General features: G+C 50.5%; 1 protein-coding gene across 3 annotated transcripts in view; it reads right to left on the minus strand.

The window, feature by feature from the left end:
- The window catches only part of ints15 (integrator complex subunit 15), a 52,832-nt gene that overhangs the window by 18,974 nt on the left and 19,532 nt on the right, over nucleotides 1-14,326 (minus strand). For all 3 annotated transcript variants that reach the window (XM_065003450.1, XM_065003452.1, XM_065003451.1), the window contains one exon: nucleotides 11,658-11,935. In XM_065003450.1, the coding sequence (XP_064859522.1) occupies nucleotides 11,658-11,935 (278 nt within the window). The remainder of the gene's footprint in view (nucleotides 1-11,657; nucleotides 11,936-14,326) is intronic.

Here is a 14,326-nt window from a genome sequence, read left to right on the forward strand (position 1 = left end):
TCTGTCTGGAGGTTCTGCTGCTATGATGGTCTGTCTGGAGGTTATGCTGCTATGATGGTCTGTCTGGAGGTTCTGCTGCTATGATGGTCTGTCTCACTGTCTGGAGGTTCTGCTGCTATGATGGTCTGTCTCACTGTCTGGAGGTTCTGCTGCTATGATGGTCTGTCTGGAGGTTCTGCTGCTATGATGGTCTGTCTGGAGGTTCTGCTGCTATGATGGTCTGTCTGGAGGTTCTGCTGCTATGATGGTCTGTCTGGAGGTTCTGCTGCTATGATGGTCTGTCTCACTGTCTGGAGGTTCTGCTGCTATGATGGTCTGTCTGGAGGTTCTGCTGCTATGATGGTCTGTCTGGAGGTTCTCTGCTATGATGGTCTGTCTCACTGTCTGGAGGTTCTGCTGCTATGATGGTCTGTCTCACTGTCTGGAGGTTCTGCTGCTATGATGGTCTGTCTGGAGGTTATGCTGCTATGATGGTCTGTCTGGAGGTTCTGCTGCTATGATGGTCTGTCTCACTGTCTAGAGGTTCTGCTGCTATGATGGTCTGTCTGGAGGTTCTGCTGCTATGATGGTCTGTCTCACTGTCTGGAGGTTCTGCTGCTATGATGGTCTGTCTGGAGGTTCTGCTGCTATGATGGTCTGTCTCACTGTCTGGAGGTTCTGCTGCTATGATGGTCTGTCTCACTGTCTGGAGGTTCTGCTGCTATGATGGTCTGTCTGGAGGTTCTGCTGCTATGATGGTCTGTCTGGAGGTTCTGCTGCTATGATGGTCTGTCTGGAGGTTCTGCTGCTATGATGGTCTGTCTGGAGGTTCTGCTGCTATGATGGTCTGTCTGGAGGTTCTGCTGCTATGATGGTCTGTCTGGAGGTTCTGCTGCTATGATGGTCTGTCTGGAGGTTCTGCTGCTATGATGGTCTGTCTGGAGGTTCTGCTGCTATGATGGTCTGTCTGGAGGTTCTGCTGCTATGATGGTCTGTCTGGAGGTTCTGCTGCTATGATGGTCTGTCTGGAGGTTCTGCTGCTATGATGGTCTGTCTGGAGGTTCTGCTGCTATGGTGGTCTGTCTGGAGGTTCTGCTGCTATGATGGTCTGTCTGGAGGTTCTACTGCTATGATGGTCTGTCTGGAGGTTCTGCTGCTATGATGGTCTGTCTGGAGGTTCTGCTGCTATGATGGTCTGTCTGGAGGTTCTGCTGCTATGATGGTCTGTCTCACTGTCTGGAGGTTCTGCTGCTATGATGGTCTGTCTGGAGGTTCTGCTGCTATGGTGGTCTGTCTGGAGGTTCTGCTACTATGATGGTCTGTCTGGAGGTTCTGCTGCTATGATGGTCTGTCTGGAGGTTCTGCTGCTATGATGGTCTGTCTGGAGGTTCTGCTGCTATGATGGTCTGTCTCACTGTCTGAAGGTTCTGCTGCTATGATGGTCTGTCTGGAGGTTCTGCTGCTATGATGGTCTGTCTGGAGGTTCTGCTGCTATGATGGTCTGTCTGGAGGTTCTGCTGCTATGATGGTCTGTCTGGAGGTTATGCTGCTATGATGGTCTGTCTGGAGGTTCTGCTGCTATGATGGTCTGTCTCACTGTCTGGAGGTTCTGCTGCTATGATGGTCTGTCTCACTGTCTAGAGGTTCTGCTGCTATGATGGTCTGTCTCACTGTCTGGAGGTTCTACTGCTATGATGGTCTGTCTCACTGTCTGGAGGTTCTGCTGCTATGATGGTCTGTCTGGAGGTTCTGCTGCTATGGTGGTCTGTCTGGAGGTTCTGCTACTATGATGGTCTGTCTGGAGGTTCTGCTGCTATGATGGTCTGTCTGGAGGTTCTGCTGCTATGATGGTCTGTCTCACTGTCTGAAGGTTCTGCTGCTATGATGGTCTGTCTGGAGGTTCTGCTGCTATGATGGTCTGTCTGGAGGTTCTGCTGCTATGATGGTCTGTCTGGAGGTTCTGCTGCTATGATGGTCTGTCTCACTGTCTGGAGGTTCTGCTGCTATGATGGTCTGTCTCACTGTCTAGAGGTTCTGCTGCTATGATGGTCTGTCTGGAGGTTCTGCTGCTATGATGGTCTGTCTCACTGTCTGGAGGTTCTGCTGCTATGATGGTCTGTCTCACTGTCTGGAGGTTCTGCTGCTATGATGGTCTGTCTGGAGGTTCTGCTGCTATGATGGTCTGTCTCACTGTCTGGAGGTTCTGCTGCTATGATGGTCTGTCTCACTGTCTGGAGGTTCTGCTGCTATGATGGTCTGTCTGGAGGTTCTGCTGCTATGATGGTCTGTCTGGAGGTTCTGCTGCTATGATGGTCTGTCTCACTGTCTGGAGGTTCTGCTGCTATGATGGTATGTCTGGAGGTTCTGCTGCTATGATGGTCTGTCTGGAGGTTCTGCTGCTATGATGGTCTGTCTGGAGGTTCTGCTGCTATGATGGTCTGTCTGGAGGTTCTACTGCTATGATGGTCTGTCTCACTGTCTGGAGGTTCTGCTGCTATGATGGTCTGTCTCACTGTCTGGAGGTTCTACTGCTATGATGGTCTGTCTGGAGGTTCTGCTGCTATGATGGTCTGTCTGGAGGTCTGCTATGATGGTCTGTCTGGAGGTTATGCTGCTATGATGGTCTGTCTGGAGGTTCTGCTGCTATGATGGTCTGTCTCACTGTCTGGAGGTTCTGCTGCTATGATGGTCTGTCTCACTGTCTAGAGGTTCTGCTGCTATGATGGTCTGTCTCACTGTCTAGAGGTTCTGCTGCTATGATGGTCTGTCTGGAGGTTCTGCTGCTATGATGGTCTGTCTGGAGGTTCTGCTGCTATGATGGTCTGTCTGGAGGTTCTGCTGCTATGATGGTCTGTCTCACTGTCTGGAGGTTCTGCTGCTATGATGGTCTGTCTCACTGTCTGGAGGTTCTGCTGCTATGATGGTCTGTCTGGAGGTTCTGCTGCTATGATGGTCTGTCTCACTGTCTGGAGGTTCTGCTGCTATGATGGTCTGTCTCACTGTCTGGAGGTTCTGCTGCTATGATGGTCTGTCTGGAGGTTCTGCTGCTATGATGGTCTGTCTCACTGTCTGGAGGTTCTGCTGCTATGATGGTATGTCTGGAGGTTCTGCTGCTATGATGGTCTGTCTGGAGGTTCTGCTGCTATGATGGTCTGTCTCACTGTCTGGAGGTTCTGCTGCTATGATGGTCTGTCTCACTGTCTGGAGGTTCTGCTGCTATGATGGTCTGTCTGGAGGTTCTGCTGCTATGATGGTCTGTCTCACTGTCTGGAGGTTCTGCTGCTATGATGGTCTGTCTCACTGTCTGGAGGTTCTGCTGCTATGATGGTCTGTCTGGAGGTTCTGCTGCTATGATGGTCTGTCTGGAGGTTCTGCTGCTATGATGGTCTGTCTCACTGTCTGGAGGTTCTGCTGCTATGATGGTATGTCTGGAGGTTCTGCTGCTATGATGGTCTGTCTGGAGGTTCTGCTGCTATGATGGTCTGTCTCACTGTCTGGAGGTTCTGCTGCTATGATGGTCTGTCTGGAGGTTCTGCTGCTATGATGGTCTGTCTGGAGGTTCTACTGCTATGATGGTCTGTCTCACTGTCTGGAGGTTCTACTGCTATGATGGTCTGTCTGGAGGTTCTGCTGCTATGATGGTCTGTCTGGAGGTTCTGCTGCTATGATGGTCTGTCTGGAGGTTCTGCTGCTATGATGGTCTGTCTCACTGTCTGGAGGTTCTGCTGCTATGATGGTCTGTCTGGAGGTTCTGCTGCTATGATGGTCTGTCTGGAGGTTCTACTGCTATGATGGTCTGTCTCACTGTCTGGAGGTTCTGCTGCTATGATGGTCTGTCTCACTGTCTGGAGGTTCTACTGCTATGATGGTCTGTCTGGAGGTTCTGCTGCTATGATGGTCTGTCTGGAGGTTCTGCTGCTATGATGGTCTGTCTGGAGGTTATGCTGCTATGATGGTCTGTCTGGAGGTTCTGCTGCTATGATGGTCTGTCTCACTGTCTGGAGGTTCTGCTGCTATGATGGTCTGTCTCACTGTCTAGAGGTTCTGCTGCTATGATGGTCTGTCTGGAGGTTCTGCTGCTATGATGGTCTGTCTCACTGTCTAGAGGTTCTGCTGCTATGATGGTCTGTCCCACTGTCTAGAGGTTCTGCTGCTATGATGGTCTGTCTGGAGGTTCTGCTGCTATGATGGTCTGTCTGGAGGTTCTGCTGCTATGATGGTCTGTCTGGAGGTTATGCTGCTATGATGGTCTGTCTGGAGGTTCTGCTGCTATGATGGTCTGTCTCACTGTCTGGAGGTTCTGCTGCTATGATGGTCTGTCTCACTGTCTAGAGGTTCTGCTGCTATGATGGTCTGTCTGGAGGTTCTGCTGCTATGATGGTCTGTCTCACTGTCTAGAGGTTCTGCTGCTATGATGGTCTGTCCCACTGTCTAGAGGTTCTGCTGCTATGATGGTCTGTCTGGAGGTTCTGCTGCTATGATGGTCTGTCTGGAGGTTCTGCTGCTATGATGGTCTGTCTCACTGTCTGGAGGTTCTGCTGCTATGATGGTCTGTCTGGAGGTTCTGCTGCTATGATGGTCTGTCTCACTGTCTGGAGGTTCTGCTGCTATGATGGTCTGTCTCACTGTCTAGAGGTTCTGCTGCTATGATGGTCTGTCCCACTGTCTAGAGGTTCTGCTGCTATGATGGTCTGTCTGGAGGTTCTGCTGCTATGATGGTCTGTCTGGAGGTTCTGCTGCTATGATGGTCTGTCTCACTGTCTGGAGGTTCTGCTGCTATGATGGTCTGTCTGGAGGTTCTGCTGCTATGATGGTCTGTCTCACTGTCTGGAGGTTCTGCTGCTATGATGGTCTGTCTCACTGTCTGGAGGTTCTGCTGCTATGATGGTCTGTCTGGAGGTTCTGCTGCTATGATGGTCTGTCTGGAGGTTCTGCTGCTATGATGGTCTGTCTGGAGGTTCTGCTGCTATGATGGTCTGTCTGGAGGTTCTGCTGCTATGATGGTCTGTCTGGAGGTTCTGCTGCTATGATGGTCTGTCTGGAGGTTCTGCTGCTATGATGGTCTGTCTCACTGTCTGGAGGTTCTACTGCTATGATGGTCTGTCTGGAGGTTCTGCTGCTATGATGGTCTGTCTGGAGGTTCTGCTGCTATGATGGTCTGTCTGGAGGTTCTGCTGCTATGATGGTCTGTCTGGAGGTTCTGCTGCTATGATGGTCTGTCTCACTGTCTGGAGGTTCTGCTGCTATGATGGTCTGTCTGGAGGTTCTGCTGCTATGATGGTCTGTCTGGAGGTTCTACTGCTATGATGGTCTGTCTCACTGTCTGGAGGTTCTGCTGCTATGATGGTCTGTCTCACTGTCTGGAGGTTCTACTGCTATGATGGTCTGTCTGGAGGTTCTGCTGCTATGATGGTCTGTCTGGAGGTTCTGCTGCTATGATGGTCTGTCTGGAGGTTATGCTGCTATGATGGTCTGTCTGGAGGTTCTGCTGCTATGATGGTCTGTCTCACTGTCTGGAGGTTCTGCTGCTATGATGGTCTGTCTCACTGTCTAGAGGTTCTGCTGCTATGATGGTCTGTCTGGAGGTTCTGCTGCTATGATGGTCTGTCTCACTGTCTAGAGGTTCTGCTGCTATGATGGTCTGTCCCACTGTCTAGAGGTTCTGCTGCTATGATGGTCTGTCTGGAGGTTCTGCTGCTATGATGGTCTGTCTGGAGGTTCTGCTGCTATGATGGTCTGTCTGGAGGTTCTGCTGCTATGATGGTCTGTCTGGAGGTTCTGCTGCTATGATGGTCTGTCTGGAGGTTCTGCTGCTATGATGGTCTGTCTGGAGGTTCTGCTGCTTTGATGGTCTGTCTGGAGGTTCTGCTGCTATGATGGTCTGTCTGGAGGTTCTGCTGCTATGATGGTCTGTCTGGAGGTTCTGCTGCTATGATGGTCTGTCTGGAGGTTCTGCTGCTATGATGGTCTGTCTGGAGGTTCTGCTGCTATGATGGTCTGTCTGGAGGTTCTGCTGCTATGATGGTCTGTCTGGAGGTTCTGCTGCTATGGTGGTCTGTCTGGAGGTTCTGCTGCTATGATGGTCTGTCTCACTGTCTGGAGGTTCTGCTGCTATGATGGTCTGTCTGGAGGTTCTGCTGCTATGATGGTCTGTCTGGAGGTTCTGCTGCTATGATGGTCTGTCTGGAGGTTCTGCTGCTATGATGGTCTGTCTCACTGTCTGGAGGTTCTGCTGCTATGATGGTCTGTCTGGAGGTTCTGCTGCTATGATGGTCTGTCTGGAGGTTCTACTGCTATGATGGTCTGTCTCACTGTCTGGAGGTTCTGCTGCTATGATGGTCTGTCTCACTGTCTGGAGGTTCTACTGCTATGATGGTCTGTCTGGAGGTTCTGCTGCTATGATGGTCTGTCTGGAGGTTATGCTGCTATGATGGTCTGTCTGGAGGTTCTGCTGCTATGATGGTCTGTCTCACTGTCTGGAGGTTCTGCTGCTATGATGGTCTGTCTCACTTTCTGGAGGTTCTGCTGCTATGATGGTCTGTCTGGAGGTTCTGCTGCGATGATGGTCTGTCTGGAGGTTCTGCTGCTATGATGGTCTGTCTCACTGTCTGGAGGTTCTGCTGCTATGATGGTCTGTCTGGAGGTTCTGCTGCTATGATGGTCTGTCTGGAGGTTCTACTGCTATGATGGTCTGTCTCACTGTCTGGAGGTTCTGCTGCTATGATGGTCTGTCTCACTGTCTGGAGGTTCTGCTGCTATGATGGTCTGTCTGGAGGTTCTGCTGCTATGATGGTCTGTCTGGAGGTTATGCTGCTATGATGGTCTGTCTGGAGGTTCTGCTGCTATGATGGTCTGTCTCACTGTCTGGAGGTTCTGCTGCTATGATGGTCTGTCTCACTGTCTAGAGGTTCTGCTGCTATGATGGTCTGTCTGGAGGTCCTGCTGCTATGATGGTCTGTCTGGAGGTTCTGCTGCTATGATGGTCTGTCTGGAGGTTCTGCTGCTATGATGGTCTGTCTGGAGGTTCTGCTGCTATGATGGTCTGTCTGGAGGTTCTGCTGCTATGATGGTCTGTCTGGAGGTTCTGCTGCTATGATGGTCTGTCTCACTGTCTGGAGGTTCTGCTGCTATGATGGTCTGTCTCACTGTCTGGAGGTTCTGCTGCTATGATGGTCTGTCTGGAGGTTCTGCTGCTATGATGGTCTGTCTGGAGGTTCTGCTGCTATGATGGTCTGTCTGGAGGTTCTGCTGCTATGATGGTCTGTCTGGAGGTTCTGCTGCTATGATGGTCTGTCTGGAGGTTCTGCTGCTATGATGGTCTGTCTGGAGGTTCTGCTGCTATGATGGTCTGTCTGGAGGTTCTGCTGCTATGATGGTCTGTCTGGAGGTTCTGCTGCTATGAGGGACTGTCTGGAGGTTCTGCTGCTATGATGGTCTGTCTGGAGGTTCTGCTGCTATGATGGTCTGTCTGGAGGTTCTGCTGCTATGATGGTCTGTCTGGAGGTTCTGCTGCTATGATGGTCTGTCTGGAGGTTCTGCTGCTATGATGGTCTGTCTGGAGGTTCTGCTGCTATGGTGGTCTGTCTGGAGGTTCTGCTGCTATGATGGTCTGTCTCACTGTCTGGAGGTTCTGCTGCTATGATGGTCTGTCTGGAGGTTCTGCTGCTATGATGGTCTGTCTGGAGGTTCTGCTGCTATGATGGTCTGTCTCACTGTCTGGAGGTTCTGCTGCTATGATGGTCTGTCTGGAGGTTCTGCTGCTATGATGGTCTGTCTGGAGGTTCTACTGCTATGATGGTCTGTCTCACTGTCTGGAGGTTCTGCTGCTATGATGGTCTGTCTCACTGTCTGGAGGTTCTACTGCTATGATGGTCTGTCTGGAGGTTCTGCTGCTATGATGGTCTGTCTGGAGGTTATGCTGCTATGATGGTCTGTCTGGAGGTTCTGCTGCTATGATGGTCTGTCTCACTGTCTGGAGGTTCTGCTGCTATGATGGTCTGTCTCACTGTCTGGAGGTTCTGCTGCTATGATGGTCTGTCTGGAGGTTCTGCTGCTATGATGGTCTGTCTGGAGGTTCTGCTGCTATGATGGTCTGTCTGGAGGTTCTGCTGCTATGATGGTCTGTCTGGAGGTTCTGCTGCTATGATGGTCTGTCTCACTGTCTGGAGGTTCTGCTGCTATGATGGGTCTGTCTGGAGGTTCTGCTGCTATGATGGTCTGTCTGGAGGTTCTACTGCTATGATGGTCTGTCTCACTGTCTGGAGGTTCTGCTGCTATGATGGTCTGTCTCACTGTCTGGAGGTTCTGCTGCTATGATGGTCTGTCTGGAGGTTCTGCTGCTATGATGGTCTGTCTGGAGGTTCTGCTGCTATGATGGTCTGTCTGGAGGTTATGCTGCTTTGATGGTCTGTCTGGAGGTTCTGCTGCTATGATGGTCTGTCTCACTGTCTGGAGGTTCTGCTGCTATGATGGTCTGTCTCACTGTCTAGAGGTTCTGCTGCTATGATGGTCTGTCTGGAGGTTCTGCTGCTATGATGGTCTGTCTGGAGGTTCTGCTGCTATGATGGTCTGTCTCACTGTCTGGAGGTTCTGCTGCTATGATGGTCTGTCTGGAGGTTCTGCTGCTATGATGGTCTGTCTCACTGTCTGGAGGTTCTACTGCTATGATGGTCTGTCTGGAGGTTCTGCTGCTATGATGGTCTGTCTGGAGGTTATGCTGCTATGATGGTCTGTCTGGAGGTTCTGCTGCTATGATGGTCTGTCTCACTGTCTGGAGGTTCTGCTGCTATGATGGTCTGTCTCACTGTCTGGAGGTTCTGCTGCTATGATGGTCTGTCTGGAGGTTCTGCTGCTATGATGGTCTGTCTGGAGGTTCTGCTGCTATGATGGTCTGTCTGGAGGTTCTGCTGCTATGATGGTCTGTCTGGAGGTTCTGCTGCTATGATGGTCTGTCTCACTGTCTGGAGGTTCTGCTGCTATGATGGTCTGTCTGGAGGTTCTGCTGCTATGATGGTCTGTCTGGAGGTTCTACTGCTATGATGGTCTGTCTCACTGTCTGGAGGTTCTGCTGCTATGATGGTCTGTCTCACTGTCTGGAGGTTCTGCTGCTATGATGGTCTGTCTGGAGGTTCTGCTGCTATGATGGTCTGTCTGGAGGTTATGCTGCTTTGATGGTCTGTCTGGAGGTTCTGCTGCTATGATGGTCTGTCTCACTGTCTGGAGGTTCTGCTGCTATGATGGTCTGTCTCACTGTCTAGAGGTTCTGCTGCTATGATGGTCTGTCTGGAGGTTCTGCTGCTATGATGGTCTGTCTCACTGTCTGGAGGTTCTGCTGCTATGATGGTCTGTCTGGAGGTTCTGCTGCTATGATGGTCTGTCTCACTGTCTGGAGGTTCTGCTGCTATGATGGTCTGTCTCACTGTCTGGAGGTTCTGCTGCTATGATGGTCTGTCTGGAGGTTCTGCTGCTATGATGGTCTGTCTGGAGGTTCTGCTGCTATGATGGTCTGTCTGGAGGTTCTGCTGCTATGATGGTCTGTCTGGAGGTTCTGCTGCTATGATGGTCTGTCTGGAGGTTCTGCTGCTATGATGGTCTGTCTGGAGGTTCTGCTGCTATGATGGTCTGTCTGGAGGTTCTGCTGCTATGATGGTCTGTCTGGAGGTTCTGCTGCTATGATGGTCTGTCTGTAGGTTCTGCTGCTATGATGGTCTGTCTGGAGGTTCTGCTGCTATGATGGTCTGTCTGGAGGTTCTGCTGCTATGATGGTCTGTCTGGAGGTTCTGCTGCTATGATGGTCTGTCTGGAGGTTCTGCTGCTATGATGGTCTGTCTGGAGGTTCTGCTGCTATGATGGTCTGTCTGGAGGTTCTGCTGCTATGATGGTCTGTCTGGAGGTTCTACTGCTATGATGGTCTGTCTGGAGGTTCTGCTGCTATGATGGTCTGTCTGGAGGTTCTACTGCTATGATGGTCTGTCTGGAGGTTCTGCTGCTATGATGGTCTGTCTCACTGTCTGGAGGTTCTGCTGCTATGATGGTCTGTCTGGAGGTTCTGCTGCTATGGTGGTCTGTCTGGAGGTTCTGCTACTATGATGGTCTGTCTGGAGGTTCTGCTGCTATGATGGTCTGTCTGGAGGTTCTGCTGCTATGATGGTCTGTCTGGAGGTTCTGCTGCTATGATGGTCTGTCTCACTGTCTGAAGGTTCTGCTGCTGCTATGATGGTCTGTCTGGAGGTTCTGCTGCTATGATGGTCTGTCTGGAGGTTCTGCTGCTATGATGGTCTGTCTGGAGGTTATGCTGCTATGATGGTCTGTCTGGAGGTTCTGCTGCTATGATGGTCTGTCTCACTGTCTAGAGGTTCTGCTGCTATGATGGTCTGTCTCACTGTCTGGAGGTTCTACTGCTATGATGGTCTGTCTCACTGTCTGGAGGTTCTGCTGCTATGATGGTCTGTCTGGAGGTTCTGCTGCTATGGTGGTCTGTCTGGAGGTTCTGCTACTATGATGGTCTGTCTGGAGGTTCTGCTGCTATGATGGTCTGTCTGGAGGTTCTGCTGCTATGATGGTCTGTCTCACTGTCTGAAGGTTCTGCTGCTATGATGGTCTGTCTGGAGGTTCTGCTGCTATGATGGTCTGTCTGGAGGTTCTGCTGCTATGATGGTCTGTCTGGAGGTTCTGCTGCTATGATGGTCTGTCTGGAGGTTCTGCTGCTATGATGGTCTGTCTGGAGGTTCTGCTGCTATGATGGTCTGTCTGGAGGTTCTGCTGCTATGATGGTCTGTCTGGAGGTTCTGCTGCTATGATGGTCTGTCTGGAGGTTCTGCTGCTATGATGGTCTGTCTGGAGGTTCTGCTGCTATGATGGTCTGTCTGGAGGTTCTACTGCTATGGTGGTCTGTCTGGAGGTTCTGCTGCTATGATGGTCTGTCTGGAGGTTCTGCTGCTATGATGGTCTGTCTGGAGGTTCTGCTGCTATGATGGTCTGTCTGGAGGTTCTGCTGCTATGATGGTCTGTCTGGAGGTTCTACTGCTATGGTGGTCTGTCTGGAGGTTCTGCTGCTATGATGGTCTGTCTGGAGGTTCTGCTGCTATGATGGTCTGTCTCACTGTCTGGAGGTTCTGCTGCTATGATGGTCTGTCTGGAGGTTCTGCTGCTATGATGGTCTGTCTGGAGGTTCTGCTGCTATGATGGTCTGTCTCACTGTCTGGAGGTTATGCTGCTATGATGGTCTGTCTGGAGGTTCTGCTGCTATGGTGGTCTGTCTGGAGGTTCTGCTGCTATGATGGTCTGTCTGGAGGTTCTGCTGCTATGATGGTCTGTCTGGAGGTTCTGCTGCTATGATGGTCTGTCTGGAGGTTCTGCTGCTATGATGGTCTGTCTGGAGGTTCTGCTGCTATGATGGTCTGTCTGGAGGTTCTACTGCTATGATGGTCTGTCTGGAGGTTCTACTGCTATGGTGGTCTGTCTGGAGGTTCTGCTGCTATGATGGTCTGTCTGGAGGTTCTGCTGCTATGATGGTCTGTCTGGAGGTTCTGCTGCTATGATGGTCTGTCTGGAGGTTCTACTGCTATGATGGTCTGTCTGGAGGTTCTACTGCTATGGTGGTCTGTCTATAGGTTCTGCTGCTAGGAGACTGGACATTGAGACTGGACATTGAGACTGGACATTGATAATGGACAAACCTGCAGGACACTGAGATGTAGCTCAGAGAAGAGAGGCCCTGCCTCCAGCTCAGTCTCTGTCGTCCCATTGGCCAAGTCCTGCTTCCCGTCTCTTCTGTAAGCCAATGGGGCTTTGACACACCAGCGCACCAGCCCAGCCAGCGGTGTGAGGTCCAGGGAGCCGATTGGCTGGCTGGAGGAGGGGGGCGTGTTCAGCAGAGTGATGAGGACCAATCGAGGTTGGTCTTGGATCCAGGACACCACCATCTGTAGCAGCTGTACAGGGGGAGTCAACTCCTCTACACACACCGAACACACACCAAGAGGTATTTAGAGATGTTGACCTGACTCAGCCTAGTAACAGCAGTACAGGACTCCTCTATACACACCAAGATATATTTAGAGATGTTGACCTGACACAGCCTAGTAACAGCAGTACAGGACTCCTCTATACACACCAAGATATATTTAGAGATGTTGACCTGACACAGCCTAGTAACAGCTGGACAGGACTCCTCTATACACACCAAGAGGTATTTAGAGATGTTGACCTGACACAGCCTAGTAACAGCAGTACAGGACTCCTCTATACACACCAAGATATATTTAGAGATGTTGACCTGACACAGCCTAGTAACAGCTGGACAGGACTCCTCTATACACACCAAGAGGTATTTAGAGATGTTGACCTGACACAGCCTAGTAACAGCAGTACAGGACTCCTCTATACACACCAAGATATATTTAGAGATGTTGACCTGACTCAGCCTAGTAACAGCAGTACAGGACTCCTCTATACACACCAAGAGGTATTTAGAGATGTTGACCTGACTCAGCCTAGTAACAGCTGTACAGGACTCCTCTATACACACCAAGAGGTATTTAGAGATGTTGACCTGACACAGCCTAGTAACAGCTGGACAGGACTCCTCTATACACACCAAGAGGTATTTAGAGATGTTGACCTGACACAGCCTAGTAACAGCTGTACAGGACTCCTCTATACACACCAAGATATATTTAGAGATGTTGACCTGACACAGCCTAGTAACAGCTGTACAGGACTCCTCTATACACACCAAGAGGTATTTAGAGATGTTGACCTGACACAGCCTAGTAACAGCTGTACAGGACTCCTCTATACACACCAAGAGGTATTTAGAGATGTAGACCTGACACAGCCTAGTAACAGCTGGACAGGACTCCTCTATACACACCAAGAGGTATTTAGAGATGTTGACCTGACACAGCCTAGTAACAGCTGGACAGGACTCCTCTATACACACCAAGAGGTATTTAGAGATGTAGACCTGACACAGCCTAGTAACAGCTGTACAGGACTCCTCTATACACACCAAGAGGTATTTAGAGATGTAGACCTGACACAGCCTAGTAACAGCTGGACAGGACTCCTCTATACACACCAAGAGGTATTTAGAGATGTTGACCTGACTCAGCCTAGTAACAGCTGGACAGGACTCCTCTATACACACCAAGAGGTATTTAGAGATGTAGACCTGACACAGCCTAGTAACAGCTGGACAGGACTCCTCTATACACACCAAGAGGTATTTAGAGATGTAGACCTGACTCAGCCTAGTAACAGCTGGACAGGACTCCTCTATACACACCAAGAGGTATTTAGAGATGTTGACCTGACTCAGCCTAGTAACAGCTGTACAGGACTCCTCTATACACACCAAGAGGTATTTAGAGATGTTGACCTGACACAGCCTAGTAACAGCAGTACAGGACTCCTCTATACACACCAAGAGGTATTTAGAGATGTAGACCTGACACAGCCTAGTAACAGCAGTACAGGACTCCTCTATACACACCAAGAGGTATTTAGAGATGTTGACCTGACACAGCCTAGTAACAGCAGTACAGGACTCCTCTATGTTGACCTCTGTAGAGAGGTCATACAGGGTGGTAACAGCAGTGTACCTGTAGAGAGGTCACACAGGGTGGTAACAGCAGTGTACCTGTAGAGAGGTCATACAGGGAGGTAACAGCAGTGTACCTGTAGAGAGGTCATACAGGGTGGTAACAGCAGTGTACCTGTAGAGAGGTCATACAGGCTGGTAACAGCAGTGTACCTGTAGAGAGGTCATACAGGCTGGTAACAGCAGTGTACCTGTAGAGAGGTCATACAGGCTGGTAACAGCAGTGTACCTGTAGAGAGGTCATACAGGGTGGTAACAGCAGTGTACCTGTAGAGAGGTCATACAGGCTGGTAACAGCAGTGTGTGTACCTGTAGAGAGGTCATACAGGGTGGTAACAGCAGTGTACCTGTAGAGAGGTCATACAGGGAGGTAACAGCAGTGTGTGTACCTGTAGAGAGGTCATACAGGGAGGTAACAGCAGTGTACCTGTAGAGAGGTCATACAGGGTGGTAACAGCAGTGTACCTGTAGAGAGGTCATACAGGCTGGTAACAGCAGTGTACCTGTAGAGAGGTCATACAGGGTGGTAACAGCAGTGTGTGTACCTGTAGAGAGGTCATACAGGGTGGTAACAGCAGTGTACCTGTAGAGAGGTCATACAGGGTGGTAACAGCAGTGTACCTGTAGAGAGGTCATACAGGGTGGTAACAGCAGTGTACCTGTAGAGAGGTCATACAGGGTGGTAACAGCAGTGTACCTGTAGAGAGGTCATACAGGGTGGTAACAGCAGTGTACCTGTAGAGG

This window comes from Oncorhynchus nerka, linkage group LG18, assembly GCF_034236695.1.
Source record: "Oncorhynchus nerka isolate Pitt River linkage group LG18, Oner_Uvic_2.0, whole genome shotgun sequence".
Lineage (NCBI taxonomy): Eukaryota > Metazoa > Chordata > Actinopteri > Salmoniformes > Salmonidae > Oncorhynchus > Oncorhynchus nerka.